This window comes from Seriola aureovittata, chromosome 14 (assembly GCF_021018895.1).
Source record: "Seriola aureovittata isolate HTS-2021-v1 ecotype China chromosome 14, ASM2101889v1, whole genome shotgun sequence".
Classification (NCBI taxonomy): Eukaryota; Metazoa; Chordata; class Actinopteri; order Carangiformes; family Carangidae; genus Seriola; species Seriola aureovittata.
In genome coordinates, this window is record NC_079377.1 from 19,432,164 (window position 1) to 19,451,818 (window position 19,655).

At 39.9% G+C, this 19,655-nt stretch overlaps 1 protein-coding gene across 1 annotated transcript in view; it reads right to left on the minus strand.

Annotated features, from left to right (window-relative positions):
- Positions 1-19,655, minus strand: part of srbd1 (S1 RNA binding domain 1) — a 50,496-nt gene that overhangs the window by 4,666 nt on the left and 26,175 nt on the right. Inside the window, exons 15-19 of the mRNA XM_056394583.1 lie at positions 19,289-19,380; positions 16,722-16,804; positions 5,641-5,747; positions 4,550-4,717; positions 3,413-3,562 (exon numbers count right to left, since the gene is read on the minus strand). Coding sequence (XP_056250558.1) covers positions 3,413-3,562; positions 4,550-4,717; positions 5,641-5,747; positions 16,722-16,804; positions 19,289-19,380 — 600 coding nt within the window. The remainder of the gene's footprint in view (positions 1-3,412; positions 3,563-4,549; positions 4,718-5,640; positions 5,748-16,721; positions 16,805-19,288; positions 19,381-19,655) is intronic.

Here is a 19,655-nt window from a genome sequence, read left to right on the forward strand (position 1 = left end):
AAAATTGTAAAAATGCCAAATAGTTTTTAAGGGACAGGAGGCTGACAAATCTTTTTCAAGAAAGACATGGATTACTAGAGTACAAAATACAGCCCTTTAAATCCTTACAGACGTACATCGAAACTTATCATCTTACTGGAAATTTAGCAACTGGGGCTTCAACCAACTTAAAATACTAATCATGCTGAGGCAGAACTGCAAGGATTTCTCCAGTGATACTCAAACCACTCAAATGTCAAACCTCTAAGCCAGTTTAGGAACATCCCTTTAATCTATGAGTAACAAAAACTATTTAAGATTTAAGAAGGAGAGGAGAGTGTTGAATTAAGAGCAGCCTGCATTCTGGCTCTGGATCTTAAAATGGTTTTGGTGTGTAGTGGGTTTTACTTTCAGGTGTGTGGGTGTGTGTGTGTGTGTGTGTGTGTGTGCATGTGTGTGCGTGTGTGTTGCCCATCTCATTTTTCAGTGCTGTATGTTAGTATTTAAGGGGTACCAGGAGTCCAGAGGCCCCCCATCACTGTTGGGTTCATACTCATATAATTACTACCAACACTATGTGTGTATATGTGGTGTGTGTATGTGTGAATGTGGGGTTGGGTGGGCTAGGATATAGATTTTATCCAGGCCCACAGCAAGAACCCACTCTGCCTTGTATTACAGAAATATTGGGCCCCGACTACATATCAGAGACATATTCGTCATAGAATGGACCCCCTCTGTCTCATACCGGAGTACTACAATATGCTTCATTCATGATGTGAAATATTCTAATAGAGTTGGATCCTCTACATCTGAATATTAAGATTCTTTACAGAAACGTTTCACTGTAAGATATCAAAGAAATATTTGCTTTTAAGCAAACACATCCTTCTACCTCTGAAACAAAGGTGGGCAAATTATGTCTCTGCCTATGTGTTTCAGCTTGTATGCATGTGTGTGTGTGTGTGTGTGTGTGTGTGTGTATGTGTTGTATATGGTTACAAAAGGGAGATGATGAGTGGGCTGTGAGCAGTAATGGAGGATCCAGTTTCTCTAATGTGATGAACATGATATTCCTTATACACCATAAAAGCGCACACACACACACACACACACAAACAGCATTCCTCCACAGTCCTCCATCCACACCTCCTGTCCTGAGCTGTTGTTGGTGACGATGTGAAAAGACCAGTGATGCCCTCACATCTAATGCTCTACCCAGTTTGAGACTGTTCATTTAGAGAGGAGTGAAATGCATGACAATGATTATAGACTGTAAAGGGAGCGTTTCAAAAAAAGATTTATTTTCAAAATGTAGAGCTGACTCTGAAAAAAACTGGCATGGCATGACGTAATCCCCCATAAGAGCAAAACCCATAGTACAGAGAGGAAAGCCATGCTCTGTTAAGTGCAATACAACCTTCTTATTCTAAATAAAACAATCACTTTCCATGAATGATAACAAAACTCTCCAAGACAGACGAATCAACATCTAAACATTACAGCTGTAATCTGAGGGCTTATGTGAGGAGACAGTCGAATCAGGTTCAACTACACATTCACCAAATACGATGGTCTATTTTGCAGCGGCGTGACATACCCTCAGATTTAAAGTTCAATGACAGGTGATTTATTTTTCCGCTGCATTAAAACTACACCAGGCTGTTGGAATTCCAAGGAAGAGCAAGTGCTGACATGCATGGCTTTTCCTGCCGTCCATCGTCGTTAACATTTAAAGAGGGATGTGACATACTGTAAAACCACAAGACACGCTATGGGATGTTCAAAAAAAAAAAAAAAAAAAAAGTGTCTCTCAAATTCTGCAAGAGTTTGTAGAATTGAGACCATCACAAATTAATCAGTATTGGATTGAGTAAATTCCCAGACAGGGATTACAAGATAGTCATAACAAAGGATACAACATTTGCCAATACAGGGTAAAGAATTCTGAACAGCAGGAAAAATTTAAAAGCTGAGAATGATAAGTAGACTAGTGAGAAACAGGAGAAAGATTTAATTACAGAGTGGGAGAGGAAAAACACAAGTTGCAAGAGCAGACTGTTGATTTTTACAACATACTGCCACCTACTTGGCCAAATGTAGGATATTTAATGTACAAATAAAGCCGTCTAAATAGGTTGTGGGTGAAAACCCAAAACAAAACATATATACTAAACAAAAAAGTATACTTGTTATTTTCTATGCCCCCTGACAAAATTTTATACCTGAATTCCTATAATCGCAAAAATTCATGTAAATGTTGCATTAAGATTTTTGAAGCTCTTTAGGAAAATGTAAAATCTCTTTAAACTTTCAATTTATCTACTTTTGGATTTATCATTTGATAAAGCCATCAATTTAACTCCAGCCATGACTGATGGAACAAGAACAAAAGTGAAAGAGAGGGAGAGAGGGAGAAAGAGAGATAGATGGATGGATGGATGACAATGAGAAAGGTGGAAGTTGCGGGAAGGTGTACACATGTATTGTGTGTGTGAGAAAAAGGAAAAATAACAACACAGAAAGAGACAGGAAGAGAGGGTGGATTAAAAAAAGAAGGGGGTAGTAATTTGTCTTCTCTCATTTTTCTCTCTGTCTTTTTAAATCCCCATAAGAGCTCTTTGATGAACAACTGTACAATCTAGTCTGTACTGAACACACAGACACATACACTCAAAAACACACATGGTCACTTAGCTGAAGTAGGACAGACAAGCAAAAACACTATTTCATACGAGCGGCATCAATCTATCCTCACATATGTGCATAGAGACACATCCACCCACACACATGCACTGAGGCCATTAAAGGCACATCAACATGAGGGAGCGATGCTTAGAGCCACTAGTGTCAGAACTTATGTAGACTAAACACAGTTGAGTGACTACAGCTGTAGGAGAGAAGGCCCACCGTCTCTCTCTGTCTGTCCGCCCCTCTCACTCACTCACTCTCACACACACACACACACACACACACACACACACACACACACACACACACACACACACACACACACACACACACACACACACACACACACACACACACACACACACACACACACACACACACACACACACACACACACACACACACACAGGACATAGAAGTCTTGGGCAGATGTTCAATGTGCTTTTGATATCAGCATCAGCAGCGCTAACAATCATTTCTCACACAAGGACACACACACATACAAAGCCAACACCTCCTCTCTTGTATCCCATGTCTGTGTAAATCAAATCAGAGTCCTCCACCACTATAACCAGCCCCATATGAGACGGTGTCAAAATCAACTCCATCTCAGCCTGAACATGCTTTGGTCAGTGGGGTAGGCCGCTGTACAAGTGTGTGTGTGTGTGTGTGTGTGTGTGTGTGTGTGTGTGTGTGTGTGTGTGTGTGTGTGTGTGTGTATTTGTATTTGTGTGTACTGTACCTCTGTGCCACATGGTAGGACTCTGGGTGTATGCAGGTCTGGTCCAGGGGGTTAAATGAGGTTGGTATATTGACACAAGTCTTTCCTTTGCTCTTCTTCGCCACTGGTTTCTCTGCCACTGCTGGTACAGGGTGAGGTGAGACTTTGATGCTATTCAATTAGAAAGAAATGCATTTTAAATTTATGAGGAAGTCCCAGTCTAAGACAGCCTTAATATAAAAACACAACTTTCTATCAGAGTCAATTCACAAAATTACAATTACAACATTTTTTTCTGTAGTGGTATCAAGCAATGCAGGCAGTTAAAGTTGTATTTTGTCTGGCTCTGAGATTCCTGCTTCTGCTCTAATACAATGGCCGTTAACTCATTTTGTTTGCACAATTCACAGCATTGAAAACTTACATTTAAAAATTCAGCATCTAAGTGTCTTTTTAGAAACAATGTCTTAGTTAATCTGGAGTATAATACATTCTAATGAAACAGTTCACAGTGAGGTCTGTGGATTACCCACAGCGACTGCTCCCCCCTATCTCTGCTCTACATGATATACACGTTATATACTTTGCATTATAAATACTTACTTCGCATGTGAGACATTTGCACTCTGCTGTTCTGTTTTTTTGTTCTTTTGCACATCACTTCCTTGCACTGCTACCTAATTTCTTTGCACTACAACTACACAGATATCGTATATATCCAATCTTTGTGTACAATAATAATGTGTATGTACATATTAGTACTATTTTACCTTGTATTTTATCATTTGCTAATTTGTTTTATATATACAATGTTTTTGTTTGTAGCATGGGCAGAGCTACAACTGCATTTCATCATACAATCCTGTAATGTATAATGTCATAAAGCTGAACACTGAATTTTTTTTATCTTGATTTAACATGGAGCACCACAAACAAAATTCCACTGGGAAAACTGAGGTCATAATAAATATTAAAACCTGGGCAAATTAAAGCAAAAGTACCTGCTTGTACGTGGGATAATATGCTTTACTTCAATGTGTATAAACTGACCCTTTAATGAGAAGTAGATAAGAAGGTAGACTCAGAAGAGTCTGAGTAAACCGTGTGTGCCTGTTTCTATCTATGTATCTGTGCATTCAGTGTGCATATGTAGCCCACCTGTGTAGGGATTGCTGGTTGATTCTAATGAAGCCAGCACACTGCTGGTAGGTCTTGGGCCCCATGCCTTTGACCAGTTTGAGTTGCTCCCTGTTGATGAAGGGACCTTTCTGCTCTCTCCACTCTGCAATATTCCGCGCCTGGCCCACATTCAGGCCTGCTACATGCCTAAGAGATAAAACAACAAAGGTCTGTTTATTTCTGAGGTCACCATTCAACATTGGATGCTACTGTGAGAAAACGCTAAAGTGAAAAATTAAATTTAGGGGAAAACTGGAGTTTAGTTTCAAAATGAGATATGAGTTACACATGAGCCAATATTTAGTGAGTGCATTCGTCCAGTTTTGGCCAAGCAAAGAAGAGAGGTGATTTGAAACTCAATTAGGCCTGCTCTGTTAATGTCCACAGTGACTCACTCAGGCTAAAACACACTGCTATGTCAACAGTCCACATAATACCTCAGTCATCAACACGTCTGTGTGTATGTGTGTGTAGCATAACTTCTGGCAGGAGTGGAAAAAAGCTCACTTGCAGAGCAGACAGGTAAACAGATGACCTGATGCCTGCCCTGCAGCTAAAGCCAGCTCATTTCATACTGTTTCTGTCTATTATATTATATTAAATGCAATAGTAATTGAGTGTGTGTGTGCATAGTGCTCTATCAAAGATATTTGTTACTATATTAATATGTATGCAAATGACTGCTGCTGTGCATGTATGTTTCTGTGTGTGCGTATGTGTGAGCGCCTGTGTCTACCTTGCCTAATCCCCTCGGTTGATTCCAGTCAGCCCAGTAAGTGAGGCAAAGGTGTGAAGCATTAGTCTAAACAGAAAGCTGGCAGGACGTGTGTGTGTGTGTGTGTGTGTGTGTGTGTGTGTGTGTGTGTGTGTGTATCCTGCGCCTGTGCATGAGTGTGAATGAACCTTTGCCATGTTGTGACTGCTATGGGAAAGTATGTCAGAGGTCTGAGCCCTACTTCATCTCCGTTTCATAATTTGCATGTGTGTCTGTATATTTGTGTGGAGGAGAGAGTGCCTGTGTGCACACATGCACTTGCTTATGAAGACATAGATATATGTGTGTTGTCTACCTCATCAGCGTCTCAGAGCAGATGTTGATGTCCACCCCCACAAAGCTCACACACTCCTGCACCACGCCGTCCAGCGCTGCCTTCAGAGCTCCGGCAGATACATCATGCTAGAAACACAAATTTAGAGCAAACCCACATTAATATTTGCGCACACACACACACACACACACACACACACACACGCAACATTTAATTACCACTTAAATCTGCTGCACAGAGCAAGAAAGTTGCCCCATGTTCTAAAACACACACAGATACTAAAAATGAGCAAGTACTATTTAGGAACCTCAGTGGTTTGATATGATAACAAGTCCAGATGTGCAGTCTGTTACAAGGAACAACTATTCTATTAGAGAGGAGTTTCCTCTCCTGACACAGAGGAGAATGATTGTGCAGAGTGATAGTAGTTGGCAGGAATGACTTCAGGTCATGGAGGGGATGTGAGATGTAAATTGCGAGATTAAAAGTAATGATATTTATTCACTTTTATATTCCATCTTTGCAATATACTACTATTTGCTCCTGTGTAGGCACAATGTCCCAAAGAGGATTATTAAAGTATCATCCTTAAAGAGATAAACAGCAGCAGAGAGTGTAAGCATAAAATACTAACACACTGATTGACAAGAAGTACAGCAAGCAGAAAAAAGAGAAATGGAGTGACAGAGAGGGAGCTGATTGACAGACAGAGGGAGCACAGAAGGGAAAAGAGAGAGCGAATGTTTGGTTTGGCTTGTCAATGATCTCTCTCTCTCCTGCTAACACAGTGTTCTCGTTACTGTAGCTTGCTGTCGATAAAGATCCTCCAAATGAACTCCTCACACTTCTTAACCACCAGCCAATCAACCACTAATCGGAACATATTTTCCAAAAAGGCTAGAATCTTTTTCCTAATAAGGAGCAGGGAGGACAGCCAGCAGTGCGAAGAGAGGAGAGAGAAGAGGGAACAGAAAGTAAGACAAATTTTGCAAATATTAAAAATGACAGGATGAAAAATAAACTTGATCAAAACAAAACACAAAAATAAGATTTAAGAAATTCTATGAGGTCAAGCAGTCACCACCAGAAAAACAGAAGCCTTTGGCTACAGGACAGGGCCAAAACACCAAGGAGTTCAGCTGTAGACTGATGCCTCAGCAACTGCTCGAGGATTAGCTGACACTCTAACTAGACTACTGTTGAGCTATGTGTGTGTTTGTGTGGGAACATGACTGAGACTAGCATGAGTTTTCCTGTAACATGATCAAGCTTTGAACAATCCTGGCATGTAAACAGATAACAACAACACCAGCTAGCAAACGCACCCTTCTCTGTCAGCAATAACAGGACAGTAGGACAGATGCGGACAGAGAGGCAGACCGAGACACACAGAGGTGTGTATGGTTGAGAAAACACAACCATTTGTGAGACATTCGCTAGTCTGAACCAAGTTTTCACCTATATCACTGAAAAGGTTCAGTACTAACCTGTTTCTCCAATAGTTTGATTATTTATTCCATTTATCAGTACCTGAAGCACATAATATTTGCATGTTTATCTACTTACAAATAGCGTAGCACAGCTCACTGTCAAGCTGAGGGGAAGAAAAAGAATCAGAACAAAAAAAAAAAAATCGGATAATATTTCTTGGTCTTTTTTAGTAAGTGTTACATCAACGGGTGCAACATACAAGGCCCACAGTTGTCTCTAAAAGAAGCACCCAGAAGGATTTGTTATAGGCTTGAAACTGTGAGGATCAAAATTTAATTTACTACAGAAACGGAACTGAACTGCAAAAACAAACATATGCTGCTGTTTAATAGCTGTCAGCAACAATCATAATCATGGGATGAGCACACAGAGATGGCAAGCATGTTATAAGTTTTCCTCATTATCAGGTTGCCAAGAAGTGATGCTGAGAGGACGAGTGAGGACGCTATGTCAACAAAAGGTATTTTATGTACTTTATTAAGTATTCAAGGTTTCTGTTTTTATAGTCACTGAACTTTTAATTATAGTGGAAAGCTCTTGCACTCTAACAACACTGACACTGTTATTAGAGGTGTATTTAAATATTGACTTTTTTTTTGATACATTACTTCATGAAGACATTTTCCACTTCATTCTGCTGTTGTGCAAAAAACTCTTTGGGAACCTGGTTTGTATTTACAGCATAAAGCATAAATTAATTTGCAATCAGACAAGAATAGACATATTATTAAAGAAATACTTCATGACACTGGAAAAGAAACGAAAAATCTGACATGACACACTGGCTGTTTGGTAATATTATACTAGAGGGTATAAAAGATCTATGACTAAGCTCCTTGGTAAGTAGCATTTGTCCAACAGCTCTACCTCAATAAAAAATATTTTTAGATTGTGGTGCTTTAAATTAAATAAATGACCTTTCCCCAGCACAGTTTAAAATTCTGTATGACTGGATGTTGTTTCCTTCTGAAAAAACATCCTTCTCAGTAATTACTGTATTTAATTAATATTAATTGTTGTATTGAATGAGCTCAGGTTTTGCTTTTAGTTAGCCTGATGGCAAGCATTTAATGAATTACTGTAATATCCGCAACTTTGCGGTTTAAAACTCGCCTACAGTAAGCAGGATGATAAGAACTGTGATTGAGCAGAGAGGGGAAACAGATAAAGACAGCAGGAGATGAAGTAGTAATGTAGAGACAGTACAGCACCCCTGGTGACTGCTTAAGCAAACTGCAGTCTGATATTTGGTGAAAATGCTCAGACTCTACAGCCAGAGGCATTTTGGAAATGCTTTCCAAACAATAACAGGTTCTCATAAATCTAGGACTGAAAGATTTACGACTTCCGGTGAGTGGATATAGGAAGAGTAGAGAGACAAAGATAGTCAGTGAGGAGAAAGAGGAAATCACCTGTAATGTCACACCACAGAATAATGTTTTCACATGAGAAAAGTGGAGGTGTGCGAGGCAGAGTGAGTTTTAACCTGCAGTAAAACCCCAATGAATGTGTTCTCACATTCTTATTGAAACCTTATAGAGCTGGGAGCAGCACAAGAGGATCTCAGGTATTGTCACCACTAGCACAGAGGTGCACCAGCACCACAGCACATAACTTAGCTTTAATTGGGGAGGGGAAAAACTGAGCTGAAACTGTAACTTAAGTATTGATTTCATTCCAGTTAAAGAGAAAAGTAATGGGGTAAAAAAGATAAAATACATGGTCGCACAGTTAACAAACCCCAGGACAACCCACAGGTTTAGGTTAAGTCACTGCATAATTCTTGCTAATTTGGAAACAGGCTTTATGAAGCATTACAAAACCTACTCAACACAAAAATTTTATTCTAAATGAGGACAACTCTATTGATTGAACAAAAAAATCAAACTGAGAAGAAAACCAGGACAATCAGGACATAGATACAGAGAAGTGCCTCTTTCACCAGCAGCAGCGACTGAATGTGTCAGAGTCAAGAGAGTAATTGCAACAGAAAATAAGCAAGTTCTATACTAGCTCTATTAAACTTACATACACATAATCCAGTGCGTATGTCTGTGCTGACATCCAAAGAGCAGAGGCCCTTGTGGTGCTGTACACAGTTTGCAGTGGTACTAACTGCAGCAAAGGAGCATGTCATCATATCTTCCTATCTCTCTCTCAATCCACGCATCCCTTTTCCTCCTTTTCTTTCTTTAAGCTCACCGAGAGGTAAAATAGCCAATGGATGTCAGAAATCAAAAACACCAGTAACAAAATTCAGATTTATCATCATAGCCATGATTGTGCAGTTCTAGTGTTGAGCGTTTCTTTTTTTCTGATGACTCTGAAGCATTCGTCATTCAGCTCGGCTCCAGCTCTACATTTCCCCTCTTAAATCACAGCTTCCTCTCTGATGTCTTATTTCCTACCTTACTTTTCTCCTGCTGCCTTTTCTATCTCAGTGGCTTTCTCTAATTATTTCACTCTAAACTATATTCTTCTTATCTCAATTAGGATTTGCTGGGTGGTGTAGGGCATAGAGATACTGCAGAGATTTACCTCAGGACACGAGAACATCTTGCTACCTTACGGACAGACCTTTACAAACTCCATCCACCTCATAGATGCATACCTTCCATTTTTAAAACCACCTCCACTCTCCTGTTCTGTGGTCCCAATGCCCAGACCCTCAAACCTCAGAATCATCCAGAGTCAATGGACTGGATCCTTATGTGTGAAGGTCATGTTTGGATTGGCCAGAAATCGTCTGAAGTCAGCCAACCAATACACAAGAACAAAGTGCTTCTGTCTGCACCTCAAGTACTTAAAATCTGCACTGACAAACTGAAAGCTTTGATGTTCTTTTCTCTGATACAGAAACACATATATACATACATACATAAATACTGTACATACATATACACATATATACAGTATATATGGGTTTCTGTACATACACCCCTCATTACAAAGATGGATGCACATTTGAGAGTTCATTGCTACAAAAACCAAAGCTACTGGTCTACAGAGAGATGTGGAAAGATGCAATATGGTCAGATGAGTAAGTGTATATACAATAACAGTTGAAGCTGCAATCGTCATTAGAAAAACGAATACCCTTTTTACACCAAAACTAGCAAGTACATGTGGGTTTTTTTAAATGCAGGCAAACCTACTACAGAAGGCGACTGAGCCACTTTTACATTGTCAGCAGACGATTTGGCCTTTCTGTTCAGACAAAGTGAGCTGCTAGCTGCCGTGCAGACTGGCAAAATGGATCTGTTGTGTCTCATCACCTCTGTGTGAGATGCTTTGGTCAGTTAATGTGTGTTTTTAAAACTTATTTCAGGGCTACCATCGTTAGCTTAGCTGTGCTGTGTGTAGCCCAAAGACACGGGAAAGGGGCGAAAGTTGGCGTGTTCACTCAGGTGTCATGTTTACATCACTGCTGATCAGAGCTGGAGTCGATAAATACATGTGACTACCGTAGAGTCATTTGACCTGGGAATTAATGCCCTTTCACACTGAAGAAAAAGCCAGATGTTTGTGGGTGTAAGTGGGGTTTTTGTCCAGTGTGAAAGCGGCTTAAAACTTGGAAACTTCTAAAATATTTGTGACTTCTAAAAAGGAAGTATTTGGAGTGTAGTTTCTCCAAATGTGTGTTGCCTTGTGCATGTGTGTGACAATGCTGTGAAACGACAACTTCTTGTCTTCGACTTTAAGATAATCAAGCGATTAAATACAGATTAACAAAGTGCCTGAGGTTATCGCAAGGTCATGTTCTCCTTGACTGACAGGCTTCTGAGAACTCCCTCTTGAACATACCATATACTATTCCAGGCACGTAGGATTGGCTTAGGGTGTGTGTGTGTGTGTGTGTGTGTGTGTGTGTGTGTGTGTATGTGTATGTGTGTGTGTGGGGTGTGTGTGTGTGGTGTGTGTGTGTGTGTGTGTGTGTGTGTGTGTGTGTGTGTGTTTTGCAGGAAGTTGAGAAATGGCTCTAAGGCATTCATGAAAGGTGTTGGAAAAACATAAAACCATCTAGTTGCTGTCATATCACTTTCAGCTGCTGACTTATGACTGGTACTAAACTAATTTACACACACACACACATTACCTGAGGGACTTCAAAACAGAGCATGAGAAAATCAGAGCACAGTTAGTTACAGAGGAAGTCTAAATGACAGATTGACTTGGGCAGGATTTTTACATTAAAATAAAATCAGTTTAGACTATTACCAAATATTCCATTGCATAAAAAGGAAAGAGGGTGCAGTAATTTGGGCATTTTCTGTGGCGCAGAAGTTACAGAATAATTTTCCCATTATTAGCTGATTTTCAGATCATCATTCTCATCTATTCAAAATTACACTTTAAATTCTTTTTCATAGTACTTCTCACCATTCACCTTCTTTACCATCTTCCTTATAAGCCCATGTTTGTGTGGTTGTGTGACCACAGTGGTTTTGATGGTACCCATAAAAATAAAGGTTTAGTTAATTATAATCTTTACCACCAAAATACAAACAAGCTCACTTATTGTAAACTCTACAACACTAGAATAAGATACCTGATATTTTATGAATTCTTCAATAAGTAGACCTAACCTATGTAAATCCATTATATAAGCAAAGATACAGGTTTGACTCACTCAGCCCACAAACACAAAGACACATGCTGTAAAAAGACCTGAGGGAAATAATTAAAATAGTAGCAGATACTATTTGGCAGCTCATGCCACTGATCAAGTCTTTAAGAGCCAGATCTTTTTTCCCATGCCTCAAATCGCAGAGGCAGGAACTATCAATCACTGTCAACTCTCCATTTCTTGCTCTCCTTCCTTTCTCAGCTCTGTCTGCTCCTGTCTCCCCTGTAGGCACCACCATTCAGGAATGAAAGATAGCATGCTCAAGTGCAGACACACACATACTTGCACTGCTGAACACACACAAAGCATTAGGCACAGTGGCCTAGGTGTGAAAGTGACATCACTTGCATTAGCTGTAGGTATAGACCTCAAAACCTCAAATATCAATACTGTCATTGGTCTCAACTGATCCATGGCTATAATATGCCATGGTGGTTGCATCTCCTAACCTCAGCCTTATCCTGTTTCTAATTTCCTAGTTCTAACAACTGACACTGTGGCAACAAGCAGCAAAGACAAACTTCAGGTCCCAAGGCAGAAGGAGAGGGGGAGTCGTTGGAACAAGTGCATGAAAACGCTAGCAAAAAAATTTAGCGAGAATAGTAGAACAGTTAAAAGAGATGAAGAGAAGAATGACAGTTTCTTTAATATCCGGGTAGCAGGCAATGTTTTCTTACACAGCAGTGTGTGTCTGTGTGTGTATTTTTCAGTTGCAGTTAGTTTCAAAGCCCTGGGGATTACCAGCTGTCAACAAACCCGAGCAATTTAAAGAGCTGATTGACAGATGGAGGAGTTGTCCAAAGGCCACACCCACTAAATGTCAAAACTTCCATAATGTTTGTACAAGTAAGTGATCTGAACCATCAGTACAATGATCTAAAATCTATGAGTATCAGTAGTCTTTAAATGTACTGTATTGAAGGCAACCAATAATATTAAAAAATACTAATAACATTAGCTGTCCATTCAAGCAGACACCTAGCAAACTCATTATCCAGAAAAACCTGTCTGCCAATGGGGCTGTAGTGAAAAGTGAGTTCCCACATCAACAGTTACGTCCAATCAGATTTTAATGGGCCTCTCCTTTTTCGCTCTCAGCTCATTTCCTCCTTTCTCTCAGAGCTGTCACTCACTAGGTCAGCAGAGGGAGATAGAAGGAGGGAGCATGCTGTGCCAGCTGTCTAGAGTTACATCTGCCCTTATGCTTTTTGGGTCTAATGGTAATAAACTTTCAGAAAGCTCAAAATGCCATGAATCACACAAAAGAACTTGCAGGAAAAAGAAAACACACACACATACATGAATGCAGGTTTCTCGCACCTATACACTCACACAAATACAAATGTATACACACATGCAAGCATGTACACACTTACTTTAACAGTTTGTGTGTGTGTGTGTGTGTGTGTGTGTGTGTGTGTGTGTGTGTGTGTGTGTGTGTGTGTGTGTGTGTGTGCGTGCGCGTTTGTGTGAAAGCACATGCAGGTCAAAGTGATGTCCCATCTCATATCTGTCAGCACCCAGAGTTTATTTACTCAGTTATATTATCATTTGTTGACCTAGTCACATGATCTGAGAGCGGGAGGTGCAGAACCCCCGGCACCCCGGAGAGCCCAGTCAGGACATGATGAGAGACACGGGCCTGTGACCTAACATACTTAGCCACACACACATACGCTCAAGCACTTGCACATTATGACCTCCTCTTTTCTCTTTCAAATCTCCATTTTTTCCCCCCTCACCCTTAAATCCTTTTCGTTTGACTTTTGTCACCCTCTACTGTCCTTTTCTAACCCCATTCCTTCTCTTCTCCCTCTCATTTAGAGTGGTTGTCCACTGAGGGTCTTTCTTTACCCTGCCGGGTTCTTTTTCTTGTTAACACTGAAACAGATGCTCTGTCGGCCAACACCAACAAATGACGATACTTTTATATATCCTGAGTTTCAGCTGCTGAATGTTAAAAACATTTTGACATTGAGGTAAGTGTACATAAATCTCAAACAGTGTGTATAACCGACTTAAGTGTACAGGAGCTTCCTCTCAATAATCCCAATGTATAAGGCTTCTCCTAAATCGCTAGGAGAACTGACTGAACACCTCACAAGAGCTGAGCCAATTAGACAATTAATCAATTCATTAGTCAACAAAAATGACTCATCAACAATTTTCATATGTTATTAATTGTGAGTCTTTATGAAACAACAAAGCCAAAATTCTGTTTCCAGCTTCCAAAATCTCATATTTTTTACATTTCTAAAATATGAGGAAAAAACTAATCCCAGTTGATGTCTTCAAACTGCTCGCATGGACAAGCAAACTCTCTATTTTTTTACTATTATTTGACCTTTTACAAACTAAATGAATAACCAATAAATTACAATCATCAGCTGCAGTTCTGATGTCACTCAGCCTCACAACATATTAACTCCTCTCTCTCGTCATTGCCCTTTGCATCTCTATCAGGACAACAGGAATTATTCCAATTTAACACTATAACCAACTAATTACTCCAGTGAAGAAAGAATTCATGTTCCCACCCTTCCCTGGGAGGGTGAAATTAAAAAAAAAAAAAAAAAGATTAAGATGAAAATTAAGATGTTTTATTTAATGTATCACCCGGTTGCTGTGACTTGTGTCTCCGCATTACTCACTATTGGATGATTCAATATCACCATTTATCAGTCAAACACAGACTGTTAACAAGTGTGTGCATATGGCAATAAGATAGACCTCCCTACCTCTCCTGACAGTCTTTTACTTAGCTATGTTCTATGGCAAAGCTGGTAGCAAAATAACTTAAGCACTAGAACTAAGTTAAACAAACTGAACATGTGGCGCCCCAGTAGCTCACCTGGTAGAACACGTACCATTAAGGTTGAGTCCTTACTACAGCCGCCTGCTGCATGTCATCCCCATGTAATCATCAGGATATTAATGACATTAATTCAATTTGTGCACTCAAAATAAAAAATTTGTGATTGAATTATTTATGAGAAATGAAATACTAAACTTTTAAGCATAGGCCTATTATGACACCACCCCATTAACACCAAGATGACACCAAAGTGCTCTCATTAATTTGTACATCGTCTGTTGTGAGCTTAATTGTTCAAGCAAAACAAACATCTGTGCTTCATTGTTACTCAAGCTATCATAATTTATCTATCTGACTTGTAATGCTCATAACTTGAGAATTAATGACACAAAAATGTTTTGTTTTGCTTGCACAAAAAAGAAATGAGTCACCACTTTGGAATCATTTACACATTAATGAGGTGATGAGGCCTATGTTTAAAAATGTAAAGTTTAATTTTTCAAAAACAGTGCAAGCAGAAGTGTTTATGTTGCAAGCAAAAACGATGCACAAACAAATAATTATGGTTTGATTTAATCCTGATCCTGTGTGGTGCCAACTTCAAAGAGGTACAAGCTTAGACTAAACTGCTGAAACCTTATCCTGTGTCCAACGCTTATTTTGTTAGTCAAATTATATTTGAAATTTCACATGAATCCAAAAGATTGACTCAAGTTTATATTTCTATTATCTATTTCTATTTATGTGCAAGTACTTTTCTGTGTCGAGGCATTTCAATCTTTCTACATTTATTACTACATCTGTCTAGGCCTCCGGAGCCCTTCTAGTGTCAAAGGCGCTCTGTAAATTAATACACATATAACAGGACAAACGCGAATAACCCTATGTATGCATAAATACAGGTCCGATGTTGTTTTGTCCCTGGACCCACATACAAATCATTGCTGCTGAATAATTTCCATCCTCTCATAGTCTTTTCTTCCATAATCTCCCGTATATGGAGAACAACACTGCATTAATAGCTGATGTAAACAGTATGCACACTGACCTAATGCTTGTCTTGTCTTTCTCACACAATGACACACACACACACACACAGACACACACTTGCAAAGTACAAAATCAACATTGAGCTGACTGTTGTTTCATCTGCACACACATTGGAAGACATATGGACAAGGAGCAGAAAGCACACAAGCAAAAACAATGTCCAAACATACGTCATGCCTGAACTTCCATTAATTGAATTTGCTGTCAGCCTTAACATCATCTGTTGACACAGGCCTTAGCCAAGTTTATCTACTTCCCTGCTTGACTCTCTTCACTCAACCTGTTTAACTTTTTCTCATCTGTCCGCTCACATATTCTATCCCTCACCCACATACACTCGCACTGATGCCTGAGTCCAGTTTCTGTTCTCTTTGTTTTTCCCGAAATATAAAAGTCAAATCTAAACTGCAAAAGTCAGAGGTAAAATAACTGAATTAACAGTCAGAACCATAGAATATTTGTAAAGATGGACGTAGACATGTTTATTTCTGCTGTAAAGTTGGACATTTAACATGGGAGTCAGTGGAGATTGACTCGCTTTGGGAGCCAGCCTCAAGTGGCCATTCAAGGAACTGCAGTTTTTTAAATTTCCGTGTTGGCATTATTTTTCAGACCCATTTGCAGTGCAATGTTTTAACCTATAGTTTTAGTTTTTGCTCAGAAATATATTGTTGTTGCAATGTTTTCAATCTCTTATGTTATCCTTCCTTAAACTTATTTCTTTTGTGAATGCTGGTTGTATGTTAGTTATAGTTAGGCTGTCATTTTGTTCAGGACTCTCTTCCTAGTTGAATAAATGAGAGAATAAAAAAAATAAATAAATACACATGCCGCATCTCACTCCAGCAGACAGTGCTGTAACAATACACGTGTACAATAATGGCTTATTGCTAATGTGCTTTTACACCAACATCCACACGCACGCACACACACACACACACACACACACACACACACACACACACACACACACACACACACACACACACACACACACTTACTTGTCTGCTCAGCTCTTTGCTTCAGTCTAACTCACAGCAGATGTTCCACTGCCCAGGGACAAGAAGATCTAACCCACAATGAGCATCTCAACAGAAAAAAAAACTAAAACACAATTACCTGGTATGTTCCGATGCCTATGTGTTTTGGATCAATCTTCACAAGCTCAGCCAGTGGATCTTGGACACGTCTTCCAATGGACACTGTCGACAAACACGCACAAATGCGCGCACAAAAACACACACACACACACACACACACACACAGAAGAAGAAAGCATGTGATACATGTCTCATGAGATTCTATGGTTTGTGTTTATTATGAACTTGCTATCAGAATCACAGTTATTGAATATGCAAATCCATATTATTTATAATTACTGAATATGCAAATGGTCTGCATATTACAGTGCTGGCCTGAGGGTAGGCCAAACCTAATTGTCATTCCTCCACCCCCAATAATAATAATTAAAGCTGGCTTTCAACTGTCTGCACCTGTCATTTAGTTTCCTGATAGATGCTGGAGACATGGACCTTTACAATGACTAATTTAACCACACCCATGCACTCTGGCACACACAGCCAAATGTAGTGCACAAACAAACACACACGAGTCTGTATCGACCAAAATAAGGTTTGCTTTTACCGACGTAGTCTGTAAGGCTTCAGCCTGCTGCTGCACATGAAGCCAAATGTCTTTTCCATGAATATGCTGGCAAGGCCCAGTGACAAGGAGAAAAATTACAAACAACCTTACTCACATACACACCATAATACATGACATCACCCCTCAACACACACAGGCACACAGAGAGGGGGAGAACAACACAGCAAAACAACTGTTCTCAAATCCCTGTAAAAGACAAAGGACATGCCAGCTGTGGGTGTTAACACCATACATTTTTCTTTCTTTGTTTTTCTTGTTATTATTTTAAAAGCTGGAATAAATGCTGTCCTGAAACTTCAGTCATATATTTGAGAAAATAAATAAAGAGTCATCCATCTATTTCTTTTAAGAGGTATCTAATGAGTTTAATGATTTGAGTTGAGACTGACCAAAATGTTACCCACTTTAAATTTAGGCTTCTAAAATACACTCTATGATGAATGAAAACTTATACAGTTTGTCCCTTCCTCAATTCTGCCTATGAAGTGGCTTGTCAATGTTTTGAACGTGTGCATTTTGTGTATGTTTGAATTTCAGTGGTCAGCAACGAAGTACGCTGCATGAGACATGTCAGACTTAGATCTTTGAGGCGGAACGAACAGACAAAGAGAAAGAGAGGGATGGGATGTAATAGAGAGAGTATGTCTGGAATCAATGGCTTTCCTCTCCTCTCTCTCCTCTGGCTGCGGTGGGAGGCTGCTGCCTGAGATAATATTTAGACAGGGATGGAGTTTCAACCCTGGCCTTGCTCAGTGCACCACCAAAACTCTCCAAACGTCTTTCCATCTATTCTGTCTCTGACTCCCTCGCTCTCTCTCCCTCCCGCTCTCTCACTGAGAGGAGCCGATTTGTAAATGGAGTCCAGCATAACTCTCCAACACTTATTGAAAGTTTATGAGCCAAATACAGCACTGCGAAACTGGGAAGCAATGAGGACAGAAACAATAGAGAAAGGCCCTGTTCAGACACAGACACATCTCTCAGGAGAACTGGAAGAATGTGTCGTGCAGCATTCTGCCGGCGCAGGGGGGACAGCTGTGATGTAGCTGCACTGCTTTTGTTGCTGAGCGTGAGGTGAAAAAAAGTAAGGTGAAAATAGTTTAACTTTTGAGGAGATACAGCATGACTGTCATACTGAAACTGGCAATCAGTGTGTGACAATGGCCTAGGAAAACTGATCTGTACTTTTGACTAATTTTCCATTGTAGTCACTCTAGACTAATCACCTGCTCAAAAAACTAAACAAAAAAAGCTAAACACAAAAAACAATCCTCTTGAAGAATGGTTGAAATATTGCCTATCACCACTAGGTGTCCCTAGATCTCCCAACAATAGACAGGACAGATGGAGGGTGCCTATAACTCACAGTTTCCTACATACTATGTTACATGGCCACTTGTATAGACAGAGGCAGAAACATGTATACCCCCCTAAAGGCAAAACAGACAGACAGAAACACTCTGTCACCACATCTGTAACCATAGTGTCCTAGCTGAGCACCCCGCTCTTTTTATACCCATCCAAAGTCAGACGCTGTAGATTTCTCATGGCTTTCATTAGGGGTATAAATATGGCTTTCCATGGCTCTCAGTGCTGCTGACCACAGGAAACTAGTGAGGAATAATCCAGCCTCACTTGATTTACGGTTTTTATAGAGGAAGTCTGCTGGAAACATTTGTTCTCCAAAACTCAGCGTGATTTTTTTTATACTGCTATGTTTTCAGTGATGTAGTACGTGGAGTGAGTGAGGGAGAGGTGGCAAGTGAGAGAAAGAGGGGACGAGGCAAAGGAAAGCGGGAGAGACAAAAGGGAACCTAATAGCAATGCCAGAAATTCACTGATAATGTGACAATACTCTATATTGCTGGTAAAAGCTTGGAAATACAATTAAAACTAAGGAAAAAAATCTGTGAGCATATATTTTGACAGAAATGTAGATGCCAAGAATATCACATAGTTGTCTGGCCAAATATTTAATCGCCATCAGAAGACAAGCCAGCATGGTTGCTTAGCTAGAGTACCTGCACTCCTAAGGTTGGGGTCCAAGTCTGGCATCTCTTTGACTGCCTCAGGACTCACGCTGTAGATGGATGCTCCTGCCTCATTGGTTATACTGAGGAAAGAAAGGGAAGAAAAACAAGTCAAAGAGTGAAATATATAAAATGAGTGGGAGGAGGAGTTGATGGCCTTTATATAGAAACATGGAATGAGTGGCAAGCTGGCCAGTGGGGGAGAAGGTGAGGGAGAGAGGGGTGAAGGGAGACGGGGAAAAACATTGTGAGCAGTTATTACTGCTTGAAAGACATAATGGCAAAGCTATTATGGAAAATCACCACTGACTTGGACTTTAAATAATGCAGCTGACAAGTTCTCATTCAAGTCAACCTG